The 14,965-nt window shown below is 44.4% G+C and overlaps 1 protein-coding gene across 1 annotated transcript in view; it reads right to left on the bottom strand.

Moving 5' to 3' along the window:
* Window positions 1-477: 477 nt before the first annotated feature.
* KCNQ3 (potassium voltage-gated channel subfamily Q member 3) overlaps window positions 478-14,965 on the bottom strand; it is a 295,288-nt gene continuing 280,800 nt past the window's right edge. The window contains 3 exon segments of the mRNA XM_061123179.1: window positions 478-9,295; window positions 11,372-11,456; window positions 13,200-13,298. Of these exon segments, the coding sequence (XP_060979162.1) occupies window positions 8,573-9,295; window positions 11,372-11,456; window positions 13,200-13,298 (907 nt within the window). The 3' untranslated portion in view covers window positions 478-8,572.

The following is a 14,965-nucleotide window of genomic DNA, read 5'->3' as shown; positions in this document are numbered from 1 at the left end:
ACATTAAGTAATGCTCCCAGAGTTCCCTGCTCCAACACCTTGTCTCTCAAGAGAAATCATCCCTTCCAGCTGTACTGACAATACAGGGAGACTATCTGACATGAGCTTCACTCATTTCCCCTCTGTTGACTTACAGTCTCTCTGAATCACCTGCATGGTCTTCCTTCCATATGGTCTAGGAGGTGAAACTTCTCCAAAGGAGAACTGTCTTGAGACTTCCCTGGTGGTCCAGTAGCTAAGACTCTACACTCTCCATGTAAGGGGCCCAGGTTCCATCCCTGGTCAAGGAACTAGATCCTACAAGCTGCAATAGTTCTCAAGTTGCAACTAAATAACCCGAAGACTGCAAGAAAGATTGAAGATCCTGTGTGCCACAACTAAGACCTGGCACAGCCAAATAAATATTAAAACAAAGAACTGTCCTTACTTGTCACTCTGTGTCATTCATGAAGCAAAGAACATTATGCCACACAGTCATTGAAATGTCTATTTATTAATAAGTGGTGCAGTATTTATTTAAGATAGAACATAAAAAATCAGGTAAGAATTGTTTGCATAATATATATGGAAATCAACCTAGTAAAGTTGTTCAAAGATTGGACACAGCCAGAATATAAATTACACATACAGTTTAAAAATTACAGGAAATCATATTATAAAGAGCACTAAAGGCCACTTGTGGAAGAGTTGTGTTCCCGTGTAAGCCAGAATGTGAAGAAAGCCTACTTGTTAGCATGGAGACAAATTCAGGGAGCAAGGCACCAGAATTCTATGCCGTAAAAGGGGGTTAAAGAAAATACAATCCAAAATCAGATACAATGGATTCATGTCGCTGGAAACCTCCACGTGCTCTTCAAAGACTGGTATTTTCCATCACTGCTGCATTACGAAGAGGAAAAAGTACAAGAAGAGCCATATCCCCCTGGAAGCAATGTGGAAAGCATTTTCCTTTAAAACAGGGAAGGACTGACAAGTCTGCTGAAGCTGGCCTGTCTTTCTAAGGTGATTTTCAAGATGGGTCAGAGCCTACCTCCCATTTCTAAAGCAAAGCCTCTGACACCTGAAAAGATAGCGGCACCCAAGCTGGGAACTTTTCCTCCCACCCGGACTCTGAGCCCTCAGAGAAACTTCGGAGGGTGAAGCTATCCTCCCCTCCCTTAGAACAGGATTCAGAGGGAAAATAAGAGCCCAATTATCAGATCAGGTTGGCTTCCGCTGGGAACCTTGATCTTTTCATAACGAGAAAGAAAAACACAAACTGTTCTGAACGTTTGACCTCCCAGGGAGTGTTTTTGAAGACCCAACTGTTTCTGCAGGATTTCAAAGCCCTGGAATAAAGGGGCAGTCTAGAGACAAAAGACCAGAGTCAGGAGGGAGGGACATTTGAACTTGTTTGGTTAAAACAATGAAAGGAGATCCTTGGGGATAAAGAACAAGGGGCACTTGTGGGATTATCTGCAGCCATACCAAACTCCCAGAGCTAGTGGATTCCAACATGAACCAAACTGACAATTTATGTGGCATTATTTTCTCCCGCCGACAGCTGGAATGTGAAACCACTCAAAAGAATAGGCGGGACCACCAAATAGCAAGGCAAGAATCACTCCTCTCTCTAGAGATCCAATGGGTCTGCAATCATTCTACTGGAAGACAGGGTGGAGGAGGGCAAGGCTTTGTGGAAGATCCCAGGGCCTGTCTGGGAGCATTTCCATTGACCTGGGAGACTTGGGATGGGGAGAAACAATGGGCTTTGGAGGTACACGGGTTTTTGTTGAGGGCTTCTCATTCTCAGCTTCAGCTTGCTCATCTACAAGGTGGAAATGGTAACACTTTTCCGGTGGGATTGTGATGAGGATTGCATGAACTCAAGAGAGAGAACTGTGATGTCCCATGCCACTCCAAGTGAGAAATCAGGGCACATTCCCCTCTCCCCCTTCCCTGACCACAGTCTTGTGGGCAGAGGAAGAGAATAGAACATGGAAAGAAAACATGTTCTCATTTTATCTTACTCTGGGATGTCAAATTGTATAGTCCATTTGACAAGTCTAAGAGGAATTACAGATATATTCCTAATCTGTGGGAAAGAATTTTGACTGCTCAATTATAAGTCACACTCAGGTTATTCTTACATAGAGCCCATTTTTTATTTATTTCTCTCTGAAACTTATTTCAACCCCAGACAGTCTTTAAAAACCCTGGGTCACCTATTGCCATCCAAGAGCTTGACCATCTTTCTTTCTATCTCTTAGGAGCTCCTGGTTCTGCCTGATTCAGGAGAAATGAATATCCTGCTACTAGGTTTAACAAGGGCTGTGGGGTAGCCCTGCTGACTTCTGGAAAATCTATCCCAAGCACAGCATGAGTAGAAACCAACTATGGAAATCCTCCTTTGAGCCAACAGAGGCTTGTTCACTTCCTAAAACAATTTTCTAGTTACAGGAACATAAGATATCTGCAATTAAATCCTGTTTGCTTCTTTGTAGTTTTGGTGAAGACACCAGAATACTAGGCTGTGACATGAACAAGACAGACATTCTGGGACAAAGCAAGAGGAAACAGGCTGTGCCCAGGAGAGACCCGGAGAGCCCCACACAAAGGGTCAACTTTAGTAGACCTGGTGACTTGGGGCCCAAAGATATCACATCCCATTTCTTAAACTCAAGTCCATAATTCTTTTTTTCAAAGAGAAATCCTAGTAAATGGGCTTATAGATAAGGATGTAGTCTGAGACATGAGTCTGAAGCTGAATGGGTCTAAGCGATGCACCAAAGAGATGAACCAGTCTATGCGTGGCAGGGCACAGAGGGGACAAAGTGGGAGCAGTCAGCGGAGGGGAGGGGAGGAGGGCTCTTCCTTCCTTTTCTTAACTGCTCACAGCAGCAGTGGTATTACTATGCCTCTGAAGACAGCAGGGTTTTGGAAGAAGGAATGATGTCATCTTTCAAGGCATGGGATCCTCAATCATATTCCAGCCAGGAAGATGTTTCGAACATGTGTCTGCTTTTGCAGTTGCTCCAGTGGACTGGGAAGTTTTCTCTCATCTCCTGGGTTCAAGAGCAATGCTCTATTCTCACTGGGTGTTTTAGTTTTTGATCTCTAACATCTGGTCTAGGAGTTAGATCTGAATTCCAGATTCTGTGACACAATCACTCATTTAGTCACTGATCACGTAAATGTGATTTTCTTGGCTCCTGATATAAAAAGAGAAGTGGTTTTTCTGGGTTATTGAGGTCTCTTCTCATTCTGAGCATCTAAAAGTCTATGAAATTCTACTTTCCTGCATCTATGATAATAGAGGAGAATACTAGTCACAGTTTCCCTGCAGGCATGCTGGAGCTGAGACTGTTCAAAGCTGAGAACAAAGCCCCCTGGGGAGGGCCTCAGCAAACTTAAACTCTTTCGTGGAAGTTCTCCACTCATTTCTAGCATTTGTCTCTCAGACATCATGGCACAATTGACTTTCCCTGTTGAAACCACTCATCTCTTTATATTCAATTGTTCCTATTTGACTTTACTGCCTACAAACTGTGTTCCAGGGAACTTCCACGACCTGAACACTGGGATCCAACAGTGCTGGTCTCCTCCTTCCGACATTCTGCTCTTCCTTATTTTGATGGAAAAAGGAAGCCTTTTTATTCCTAGAGATGTCCTTATTTAAATGGCAATTGTGAAAGTGCCTGATTCTGTTGTGTAAAAATTGATATTGTATCTTCACCACTCTTTTTTGGAAAAAGATCTTCTAGCATAAATTTAGAGTTCATGAGTTACACCAAAGATTCAGGCAATGGAATCCACATATACTGTAAAAAAATGAACATGAATGGTAGTCACTCAGATGTGGCAGTCTCTGTACTAGGGGTTTTATCTATATGAATTAGCTCTTTTGAAAATAAAAATTTGCCAGAAAAGCCAAACATGTTTGAATATAACTCAAATTTTCATCCAGGGCATCGTTATATCCTCCCAAGTTCTTAGGCATTTTCCACTCCTGGTTTCCTAAAGCACTAAATCTATACAGACAGTATCTGCTTCTGACCTGGGCATTGTTCTACCTGCTACCTGATTTAGGCTCAGTTTTAAATAGTGTAATATCAGTAACACAAGAATTTTGGGTTGATTTTAATACAAAGAAAGGACTTACGGTCTGTTCAAAAGTTCATCCTGAAACAAACAAGCCTTCAAAGACAAGTGAGGACAACGGGGCAGATTCCTCAGAGTGCCTGGGGTTCAGAGAGCAAAGACAATCCTTGTGGTTCTAAGTGCCTTGTGTGTGGATTCTAGGAAAACCAAGAGAAGTTACTTGGCATTTTCTGGAGGAAGCCTGGGCTGTGCTTGGCAGACTGTTCAAAATTCAGTTGACATCTAAGGACATTGGACACAGTTCTTCTCTTGCCCCAGAAGAACCTGGTCTGTAGGTTTCCAGAAGCTTTTCTCTTGAAATAGATGCTATATATTGGTCCTTACTATAAGCATCTCTTGGTCAACACACAAAATGGAACTGTTTCATTTCCTTGCCTGGTGTCCATTATGGCAGCAATCTGGTGAGGAAGAGAAAGCGTTTCTCCAAGAACCGTCTCAGATGCTCTAAAAACTCTTCTTCCACAGCTTATCTGGAGCCATAAAGTCCAAAGCATGGAACTTAAAGTCCCCGTAGGACCCATTTGGCCTTTCCTGAGCTGATGGGGTCATGACCACTTCGATGCAGAGTTTCTACTTTCATGTTCTTCCATGTTCAATCTCTCACTGATTCCAACCTTGGAAGCATTCTTGTCTATATAGAATTGTCTGCAGGGATGAGATGAGGTTCTTTCCACTTTTGGTAGACACAGTTTGAAGGGACCTTTAATAATTCAAGGCCACTAGAGTCCTAGATTTTGGTATTTTTCTTATCTCTGAATTTCTGGTGCTTTGTGCGGTGCCTAGAAGACAGTGGTGCTTAATAAATCTTGGCAATGAATAAACAAACGAGTGTTTTTATCACACTTATTTGAGTGGCATAGAATTATGACAATGATCTTGGCCAGTTATGAGCAACTCCTGTTATATTAGCATTAACAATTAATAATGTCTATAAGTAATTATTCTTTCAACTCACAGTGTCTTAGGAACTAACTGCCTTGCACAAAATAGGCATTCGATGCATACTGTTGACCAATGAACTCATTTGACCTATAGTATACCTTGGGATTGTCTGGCTTTGTTTTCATGACAATTAGAGCTTTATAACATCGATGCTGTGTCTAATAAATCTGATCTCTCAGCTTCCAGAACAAACACACTTAATAAATAGAACTTTCTCAGTTTGATTTTTTCTCCCTTTTCCTCTCACAGTTAGAAAAAAAATACTTCCAGAATTTGCTTGTGTGCTAGTCTTTGATAGTCCAAACTCAAAAGTGATCTCAAGTACTTTCTTCTCAACCAATAGCATTACCTTTAACCTAACATTTGGAAAGTGGATTTATCTAATTAATTTTGATACTACTAAAAGAGGACCTCTTAAATTTTGCATATATCATGTTGTGACATACAGAGATCGAATGCATATGATGAAGTCACAGTTTCCTTTGAGAAAGTCATACTTAGTTCTTGTAATGGAATTAATTTTTCATTATTTCATGAAGTTCAGCTGAAACTATTGTAGCTTCTGGGGCAAACTTCAGAACCACTGGTATATCTGAGGTAGAATAGTCTCAGATAAACCACTGGTATAGCTGAAGCAGAATAATCTTGGTAAAATAATCTCAATTTACCAGTAATCTTGGTAAATGGTTATTTACCAATTCTGTTGGATTATTCCAGCATGCTATTTCTTGGTTTGACAAAAAGATGTTTGTGGAAGCACATACTGTTTCTCCCTATAACCTATGTTCAGTCCTAGACCCTGAATTTCTACTTCATCAATGACAGCCATGTTGATGATGTTGTCTGTGGGCAGGCAACTTGAATAGGGTTTGGTTTGCATTTCAGGAATTTTTTTTTTTTTTTAAGGGAATAGCAAAGCAGAATATTCCAGAAAGTAAATGTGTTCTTTTTTGTTTTCTTAGATGGGATAGAATGGCTCTTAAGATCCTTATCATTTATTCATTCATGAAGATTAATTTGCCTTTGTCTACCCTGATACTGCATTGGGGCTACATAATCAACACAAATCCAGTCCCTGCCATCCTGGCCTTATGACTCAGCAGGGAAGCTAACGTGCCTTCTTATGGTTTGGAACAAAATACAAATTCCAGTCATTTGTCAGTTACTAAAAGAACCTGAGGAAATCATCTAACTTTGGATCCATGATGACTATTTTTAATATGAGGATGAGAAAGCCTCACTTTTCCAGCTGGGAACTCCACTGAGTTCTTGAAAAATGCCTCTACTTGTAAGATACTGAGAGCAGTACGTTCTGCAGGCGTATTAATAAGTTAGAAAAATAATTGGCATGTTAGATGGCTCAGTCATTTTTGATGAAAGATTCCAGGAAGATCAGAATCAAGAACCAAGCCCTAAGGAAGGAACATAAGGCTTCTTGGGTCAACAACACCAATGGCACTTGCAGCTATATTATAGGGGGCCAGGGGAAGGATCAAATGATCCACGCCTTTTGCCCTTCAAATGGCCAGAAAGTCCAATAGCCAACCATCGGAGAGGGGGTTTCACATCTGATGTATGTGCTCATTCTTCTGTATTTCCTACCTGGGACTTCAAGGTCAACACCCATCCATTCATGGGACTCCCCACATACAACTTCCTTTCTACCATTCACAATACCAAGGACTTCAGGCTTTGGCTGTAAGTTCCTAAAGTCAGGGGCTGACCCTTCATTATCACTGTACTCTGAGCCTTTTACGAGATACCTGTTGACATGTGGTTGAAAGAAACCCACCTCTGAGGAAGAAGCTCTTCTCTCCAATGTAGTGCAAAATCCTCGCATTAGGTAACGATGAAGCTGTCAACCTCGTGTCTGCCACAGCCATTCTGGCTCTTGGCAACAATTTGAGGGAGAATACTGGTGGGATGCAGACACTCATGTCAATCAGTTTGGTGATCACCACGGCAACCATCTACAACGGCCCTTAGACGTGTGAAGAGAGTGAGACAATAACACTGTGGTGGAGTCATTTAGCTAATTATTCCAAGCCTAACAGAAATCTTGCCCATCAGTGTGTTTCGGAGAAGCAGCAACTTCTCCTAACAGGATGGCTTCTGCTTCATATTGATACTTATACAGGTCAGTGCACTCCAGCTTGTCCGCTTACACGTTAGCTAGTCTTATGGCTACATGTGGTTTCAAATATCTACAGGGGTAAAATTAGGTGGTTCTGAAAATTTTGCCTAAAATGTTGTAGCTTCATTGTATTGATTCTTTTTCTGGATCCAGAATGCAAAGCATCAGACAAGCACATTTTGCAATAAAAGCAGACATCCCCCTCCCACTTGGACAAACAGCCTCATGAGCGCTTTCTACACAACACAGAATACAGGTACTTGGTCCCATTGTGGAAACTGCAGAGCAGTGTTGGGAGGAGACCAGGGCCTGCAGACAGTCAGCTGACAGATCTGAGTCCCAGCTCTCCTGGGGGGTGATGGGGGCATCCCAGTTATCTCTCCTTACCTGGCCTACGGTTTCTCATTTTTACAGGGAAGCTCCTGGACCAGGCAATTTCTGTGTGCCCTCTTGACTCCAGTTCCTATTTGACTTGGACATATTGTTTGAGTATCACAGGGAGGAAGGTGAATTGGAACCTCGTCTTGAAGGCACTGAACTTCACTCCTGCCCCAAGGGGCACCCCGAAGCTGATAAATTTTGTTATCTTTGGCTGCAGAAGTTGGGAACTATTTTAATGTGCGTGTGTGTGCTTTCTCCCTGCCTATTCACAACTCATCCGAAATGTTACACTTGCCACCACCTTGGAGAGATGAAGAAACTGGGGCGTGAGAGTTGACAACGACAGACCAAGTGAGGTCCCTCTGAGAGCTTTCGGGAGGTTTTCCCAGCTTTTCCTTAATAAAATAATTTTGTAATTCTTAGTTTGGCAGATATGATGCTAACTCATTCCTGCCCTCACATTTTAGCTCAAGAGGCAACCTCCTTGGTACATGATGCTTTTTTGTTGAGGGAACTATTTGCTTGCTGTAGAAAACAACTAATCATTGGAGTGTTTTACACAAAGGGGCAGTGATGCGAGAAGCAACGGAAACGACTTTCTCTGCTTACCAAACCAAAACCCAAAGCAGCCAACCACACAGACATAGCACGGCTCATCCGTAATTTCTCCCTGTACTGGTCCAGTCATGATTCAAAGTAAGAACAGCGGATAAATGTGTATCCTAAAGAGGTTAGCGGTACCATTTTATATAGTGTAAAGTCATGCAAACCATGCTTGAAAGGAAGCGGCTTCATTGTGGTGACCGGGGGAGGTAAAAGGCCACGACAAGCCCCCGCCCAGGTGGGGCCACCACGCACATGCATGCGTTTGATGCAGCCCCCGGTGACATCACGGGGACGTGGCAGGTGTGAAAGCAAGTGAGCTATACAAAGTCTGTCTACATTACAAGGAGGAGTCAGCCCACGACCCCTTTTTTAAGTGGGCTTGCCGGAAGGGGTCCATATCGAATCAGAAATGCCGTCCCCTGTGGACGACAGAGGCATGGAGCCACTGGGTGTGAAGGGGTCGGTGTCCGTGTCCGTCTCACCCTCGGCCAGGTACCGTTTCTCCCTCATCCAGCTCGATCCCCCGCTCGGGCCAAACGCATAATCGTCTCTGTCCTGGGAGATGCTGAAGCCACTGGGCGAGCGTTCCAGCTCCTCGTGGTTGACCGACATCAGGGACAGGGGCGTGTCGCTGTCCCGGGTGAGGCTGCACCTCTGCCGGGGGGAGACTCGGTCCGAGCAGGGGCCGTGCAGTTCCGCCTGGGAGCGGTAGCTCCCCCGGGAGTCGAGAAGCGTCAAGATAGGCAGGACGGTGGGCCTTTCCGCATAGGTGACCCTTTCCGCATGACCCTTTCCAGAACTGGGTCCCCCTAGGGGCAGGTTCACGGGGTCCTGGGCAAAAAACCCATAGGGGCCGACTTTGTCGACGGGCACCTGGTGGAAGCTGTAGGGGGCATCGGGGGTGCCCGTTTCGGAATAGTTGCAGATGATGGTTTTCAAATCCGAGTCCCTGTGGTCCTCTTTCCGCTCGGCCTCGGCTGGCGAGCAGGCCCCCTTGCTCGGGGAGAAGTCGGTGACACGCACCTGGAGGCGCTCCACGTGCTGCAAGTGCATGTCCACCAGGAAATCCAGTTTCTTCCCCATGTCGTGAACCTGGAAAATACGAGGAATTGGGGATTACTGCTTTCTCCGGGCCTGCGGGCACTTGTCATTGGCGGTGAGGAAAAACCAGAGCATTTACTTTCCAGCAAGGAAGAGGGTTCTTGCCATAAGAACTTGCCATAAGTCATAATCATCATAGCAGTTAACTGTTTTGTGTCTAGATTTTGAGCTTTGTGCATGGATGCGTGCACGCGTGCTCACTCGTTTAGTCATGTCCAACTCTGCACCAGGCTCTTCTGTCCAAGGGATTCTCCAGGCAAGAATACTGGAGTGGGTTGTCATTTCCTTCTCCAGGGGATCTTCCTGGCCCAGGGACTGAACCCATGTCTCCTGTGTCTCTTGCATCGGCAGGTGGATTCTTTACCACTGTGCCACCTGGGAAGCCTGCATGGATATCTGCTAATCTAAAAAAACAGGGTAAGAGCTTTCCAGAAACCTGGAAGCAGAGACATGGTGTAAGGATAAGTTTTACCCAAGGAGAAGGTGGTCTTGCTGCTCCTGTTTGGATCCAGGAGGAGGAGTTCTTGATTTGTAAACATTCCCTTAAAGAAGCATCTATATTGTCTGTGCACATTCCCCTTACCTGGGGACGTAAACCCCATGGGTACAAGGGCAGTGGTTAGCAAGAACTGTGCTTCTCAGAACTAGAGATGCTCCCTAGGGGCCTTGGAGACCAGTGGAAGGTACGCTGAGATCAGCTGCATCTACCTGCTCCTACCTACAAAATTGAGAACATATCGAAATCATTGTGCATGCACAGACACAAGTGTACGTGCATGTGTGCATGGGATGTTCTTCTCCGACAGTTCACAACTCACCAGGAAGGACTGAAGGCAGGTCTACCATTCCTTCTTATAGTTGACAACACAAGGCACAGAGCAAGATCATGGCTGAGTTGGTACCCAAGTCTAAATAACAACTAATCCTTCTCTAGCAGTTACTATGCACTTTTAATTTTTCATATTAATTTTCTTATTTAACTTATTTAATTTCCATAGCAGTCCTATGAGGTGGATACTATTATTCTATTTTTCAGTTGAGGAAATAGAGGCACAGAGAGATGAAGTAACTCATCAAACATCACAAAGTAGGTAAATGGAAGAGCTGAGATGACAAATTAAAATTTAACAATAGAAAAGGATATTCTTGACATACTAAAAAGGGATAATTATTCAAATTTTCTCTTACCTTTTCTGCACAGATCCAATTTTGGGTTATGAATAAAATAAAAGGATTGATAGGAATCTTAAAGGAAATTGACAGTGCTATTTATTTAGCATAGTTGGGTGTATTGTGTGTTTAGTCACTAAGTCATGTCTAACTCTTTGTGACCCCATAGACTGTAGCCTGCCTTGCGATGGGATTTCATAGGCAAGAATACTGGACTGGGTTGCCATTTTCTTCTCCAGGGGAACTTCCTGACCCAGGGATCAAACCTGGGCCTCCAGCATTACAAGTAGATTTTTTTACCAGGAAGGTGGGCTTCCCAGGTAAAGTTGGGCAAACAAGGCTAAAATACAAGCCACTTTACTGAAGAAATGAGAGGTGGACTTCCTGGGGTGCTGTGACTGAATGGGTTTCTTTCTGCCCTGAATGAACCCCACCCATAGCCTGCCCTCCTCCAGGCCCCTTCATACAGGCCACTCACTGACCCAGATTTTCAGGGAAGGAGGATTATGAATATAGAAAATTACAGAAAATGTGGAGAAGGGCACTAAGGTTCCTTAAACACCATGAAGTTCATGATCATAGTAGCTACCATAGGTTGAGCATTTACTGTGTGCCAGCTACTATTCTAGGTAATTTACAGGTATCAATGATTTAATCCTCAAAGCAACCTCATGAGGTGTTAACATCCCCATTATACAGATGAAGAAACTGAGGCTCAGAACAATTCATTCACTTGCAAGTGATTGCCCAGCCAGTAAAGTGCTAAATCAGGGATTTCATTTCCAGATCCCTTGATGAATGGTAGATACTCAAGTTTGTTATCTCCCTATGAAAAAAAATGACATTTGAAAATAAATTCCACATACTTGTTTTTGGTGCGAGAAAGGAAGGACCTACCTGCCTTTCGACTTTCACAAACTTCCCCATCATGCTTTGGTCTTCAGTTTCTGATGTGGATGGTCTGGCTACATAGGGTTCATTCCTAGGAAAGAGCCCATAATGCTATAAGATCGTGATACCTATTTTTGCTATGCAAGGTCACTTCAGCTAGGTGGGCCGTGGTCCCTGGAACTATCCTGCTCGTGCTCAGGCTTACAGAGTCTGGAAGAACCCATGGGACTCTGCAGCCCACAGGCACTGGGAAAGGCCAGCATTTCCTGCCTTCACCAGGGATGTCTCATGCTTACCATGTTGACTGTAGGAAAATGTGAAGCTGACTATTATGCTGTTCTCAGGAAGCTTTGTGTCAAGGTTAATACACCACTTAACTGTGCCCAGAGTGCTTGATTGCTTTAAATTATTTTCCTTGGCCTTTCCGTCTCAGACACTGGTTGAGGATGGAGCATGGTTGTCTCATCTCGGGAGTCAATATTTCATCTGTTTCGTTTAGCTAAGACTGGAAAACAGATGCAAAATCTGGAAAATGGTGCCAAAGATGATATTCGTAGGGAACAGGACTGAGACATGTGCTGCATTTGCTCCTTGGCCAACCACAGTTCACATCTGCCTAAATTCCAGTTAGTTTCAATACTGTCCCATGTAGAAGAGAACTTTCAGGGAGCCTAGCTACCGCTTGAAACCATTCATGCCTGGCACTTTCTAGGCAGTTGTTTTTTCTCTAGGCTACTTACTCCTTCTAGGTCCCTGGCCAGGTTTGGGTTAAGCAGTGTTTCTTTTTTTTTCAATCTTTGGCTGTGTTGCACAGCATGTGGGATCTTAGTTCCCTGACCAGGGATCGAACCTGCCTCCTCTGCATTTGAAGTCTGGAGTGTTAACCACTGGACCACCAGGGGAAGTCCTGGAGCAGTCTTGAATTAAATCAGATCAAAAACCAGCAGCCCGTGTGCTGAATCCAGCTCCCCAGTGCTTTCCTTGACTAGCACAGGGTTTTAAACATTGGAACCATTCAAAAGTGGAGAATTGCACATCAGATCTGAATATTCAGCTTTTCTTGAGAAACTAGTCTATCTGGAAACAGAGGACCTCCTTTCTTAAAATTATCAAGAGCAGAACTGAGGTTCTTCAGGGCCCTGTGGTTCACCCCTTGCTAGTCTAGCCCTAGAACTGAAGTCAAGATTATATGCTGTATCACCCTCCTTACACTCTTCCTTCCTTAATGATAAAGAGCCTTATTATTATACACTGCATGATATTTCTTATGCCTACCTCCCTTCACTCATTTATGTTATTGATACTTGCCTTGAAGATACTGGGGAATAAAGAAGTATAAATGCAGGCAGCGGGCTTTCTAAAGGATCCTTGCTCATCACCTATAAAAGGACAATTTTCAGACAGTTTTTCAGGGAGAGCAGAGCTGCTCTGGGGCCCGACAGCGGACTTCCTTCTCAGTCTCTGGGGCTGATGAGAAAAAAAAGGCCAAAACAGCTGGCCAGGAGGAATGCCTTGGGATCTGCTAACATGAAGTATTCTTTAGGTTCCAAAAAAACCCCCTCACAAGTCTCCTTTTATTTTCTAACTAGGAAACCGTCAGTTGCATTTTCAGTAGCCATACAAAGGAGTGTGGCTGCAAGGCTTTCATACAGAAACTTCTCAAATGGCCACAGGCTGGAATAGGCTGCAGGCTCTTTCTCTTCATCTTATCTGGGGGAATGGCAACCTCACCTCCACAGTAAAGGAGCCCAGCTGAGACTTGGGCATGGGGATTTGGGCATGGTGATGCAGTGCAGGCTTTGACAGCCCGTCAGTCAATGGCCCCGGGCCCCACCTGGGTGACTGCTGGGATGGGTAGGTGAAGGCGGCTCCTTTCTGAGACTTCTTATGTTTTGGAGTAGACGGAGGTCCAGGGGTGAAAATCATATCTATTCTGAAAGAGAGCACACAAAGGGGGGATTAAATGATGGAGAGTTTGTGTGAAGAGAGAGGAGAGCAATGTATTCTGTTCTGTTGTCAGCTGCGAGTTTGGAATATAAAAGAGAAGAGCGTAAAGAGAGAGAAAGGGGGAGAGGAGGAGGTGACGAGGAGAAAGAGAAAGAGAGAAAGACAGAGGAAAGGAGAAGGAATTTCTAATCTTAACGTATCATCATTTTTTTTTTTTTTTGGCCCAGTGGTACGGAGAGCATCTCTCCATCCCAGAGGAGAGGCAACCGAACCACTGAGACAGGATGGCATCTGCGTCCTGTTCCTTCTTACAGGAAATGTCAAGTGTGCTGCAGCAGGTCTGGTCTCCCAGCTCTTTCATTCCACGCAAAACCTCTAGTTAGGGAGGTCTTCCTGCTAAATCCTAGGCTCTGTTTTCAGCTGTGCTCTCTTTTCCCTGCAGCTTGGCAGGCTCCTCCAGCTACTAGAGGGATGAATTCAATAGTAGCTCCTATAGCCCCCCATCAATGTCACCCTGAGCACAACAGAAGACAAATGCCATCCGCCCACCCAGCACTGATCTGCAGGACTGGGGTGGGGGCAGGGCATGGAAACAGCCCGGGAGGCTTATCACAGGCCCGGGACCAGGCAGCCAGGGGGAGCCATGCTTCTCTCTGTCCTGCAAACCCAGCTGCTCCTCCAGTGACTCCGTGCATGCCAAGTCACTTCAGTCGTGTCCGACTGTTTGCAGCCCTGTGAGACTGTAGCCGGCCTGGCTCCCTTGTCCATGAGACTCTCCAGGCAAGAACACTGGAGTGGGTTGCCATGCCCTCCTCCAGGATACACGCACATACAAGTATATAAATATGTACAAGTATGTATATATTTCTGAGTGTGCTATTAGTAATCATATTATGCATATATATCCACTACAGATCACATAACTTTTTATCTTACTACATAGATTGTAAAAATGTCATTTGATGGTGGCGTAACTTTTAAATGAGACCAGGTACCATTCTTCTCTTAATCACTATTTATATAATGGAGGCAGTGTGGTGTGTTACAGAGGACAGGAGTTTTGTACCCAGATGGATCTGGTTTCACTTTCAGCTCTGCCACCTACTAGCTGGATAGTTTGGGGCAAGATCATTGTCCTGTAAACCCTGGCCTTCTCAATGGTATATGGCAGCTCTAATGTAAAACTGTAGGGGGTTATAAGGGATTGGAGACACATACGTGAAGTGCCCAGGTGATCAGCAAAAACGGTGGTAATTATTAGCTAGGAATCAATGCTGTTTACAAATGTTTGTTAGGTAGTTAGAATAGGGAAAAGGAGTCCAGAAAGGCGGTGGCTAGAAGACCTGGAAGGGAAAGCCCGCGAAAATAGAACAAAGGAAGGTCTGAGGACCAGAATGAGAACCTCAGGTAAAACAAACAGCACTCCTGGCTGGCCCAATTTTCATAGGACAGGCCCAGGGAGAGAGAAACACATAAAAAGAGGAGCCAAAGCTAGCTCGATCTCTCTCTCTCCTGCGCGCTGGGACACTCTTCTCTTTGTGTCTTTGGATCAACATGCCCTCACGCCTTGAAGATGGATTTTCCTGCTATCCTCTAAATAAAATAGAGCCGTAACATTGAGCTGTAACACTGATTTGTCTAAGAGCTATAACA

The sequence above is a fragment of the Dama dama genome, chromosome 21, assembly GCF_033118175.1.
Source record: "Dama dama isolate Ldn47 chromosome 21, ASM3311817v1, whole genome shotgun sequence".
Lineage (NCBI taxonomy): Eukaryota > Metazoa > Chordata > Mammalia > Artiodactyla > Cervidae > Dama > Dama dama.
The sequence above is the reverse complement of the archived record's forward strand: the minus strand, read 5'-3'. Positions and strand labels throughout refer to the sequence as shown.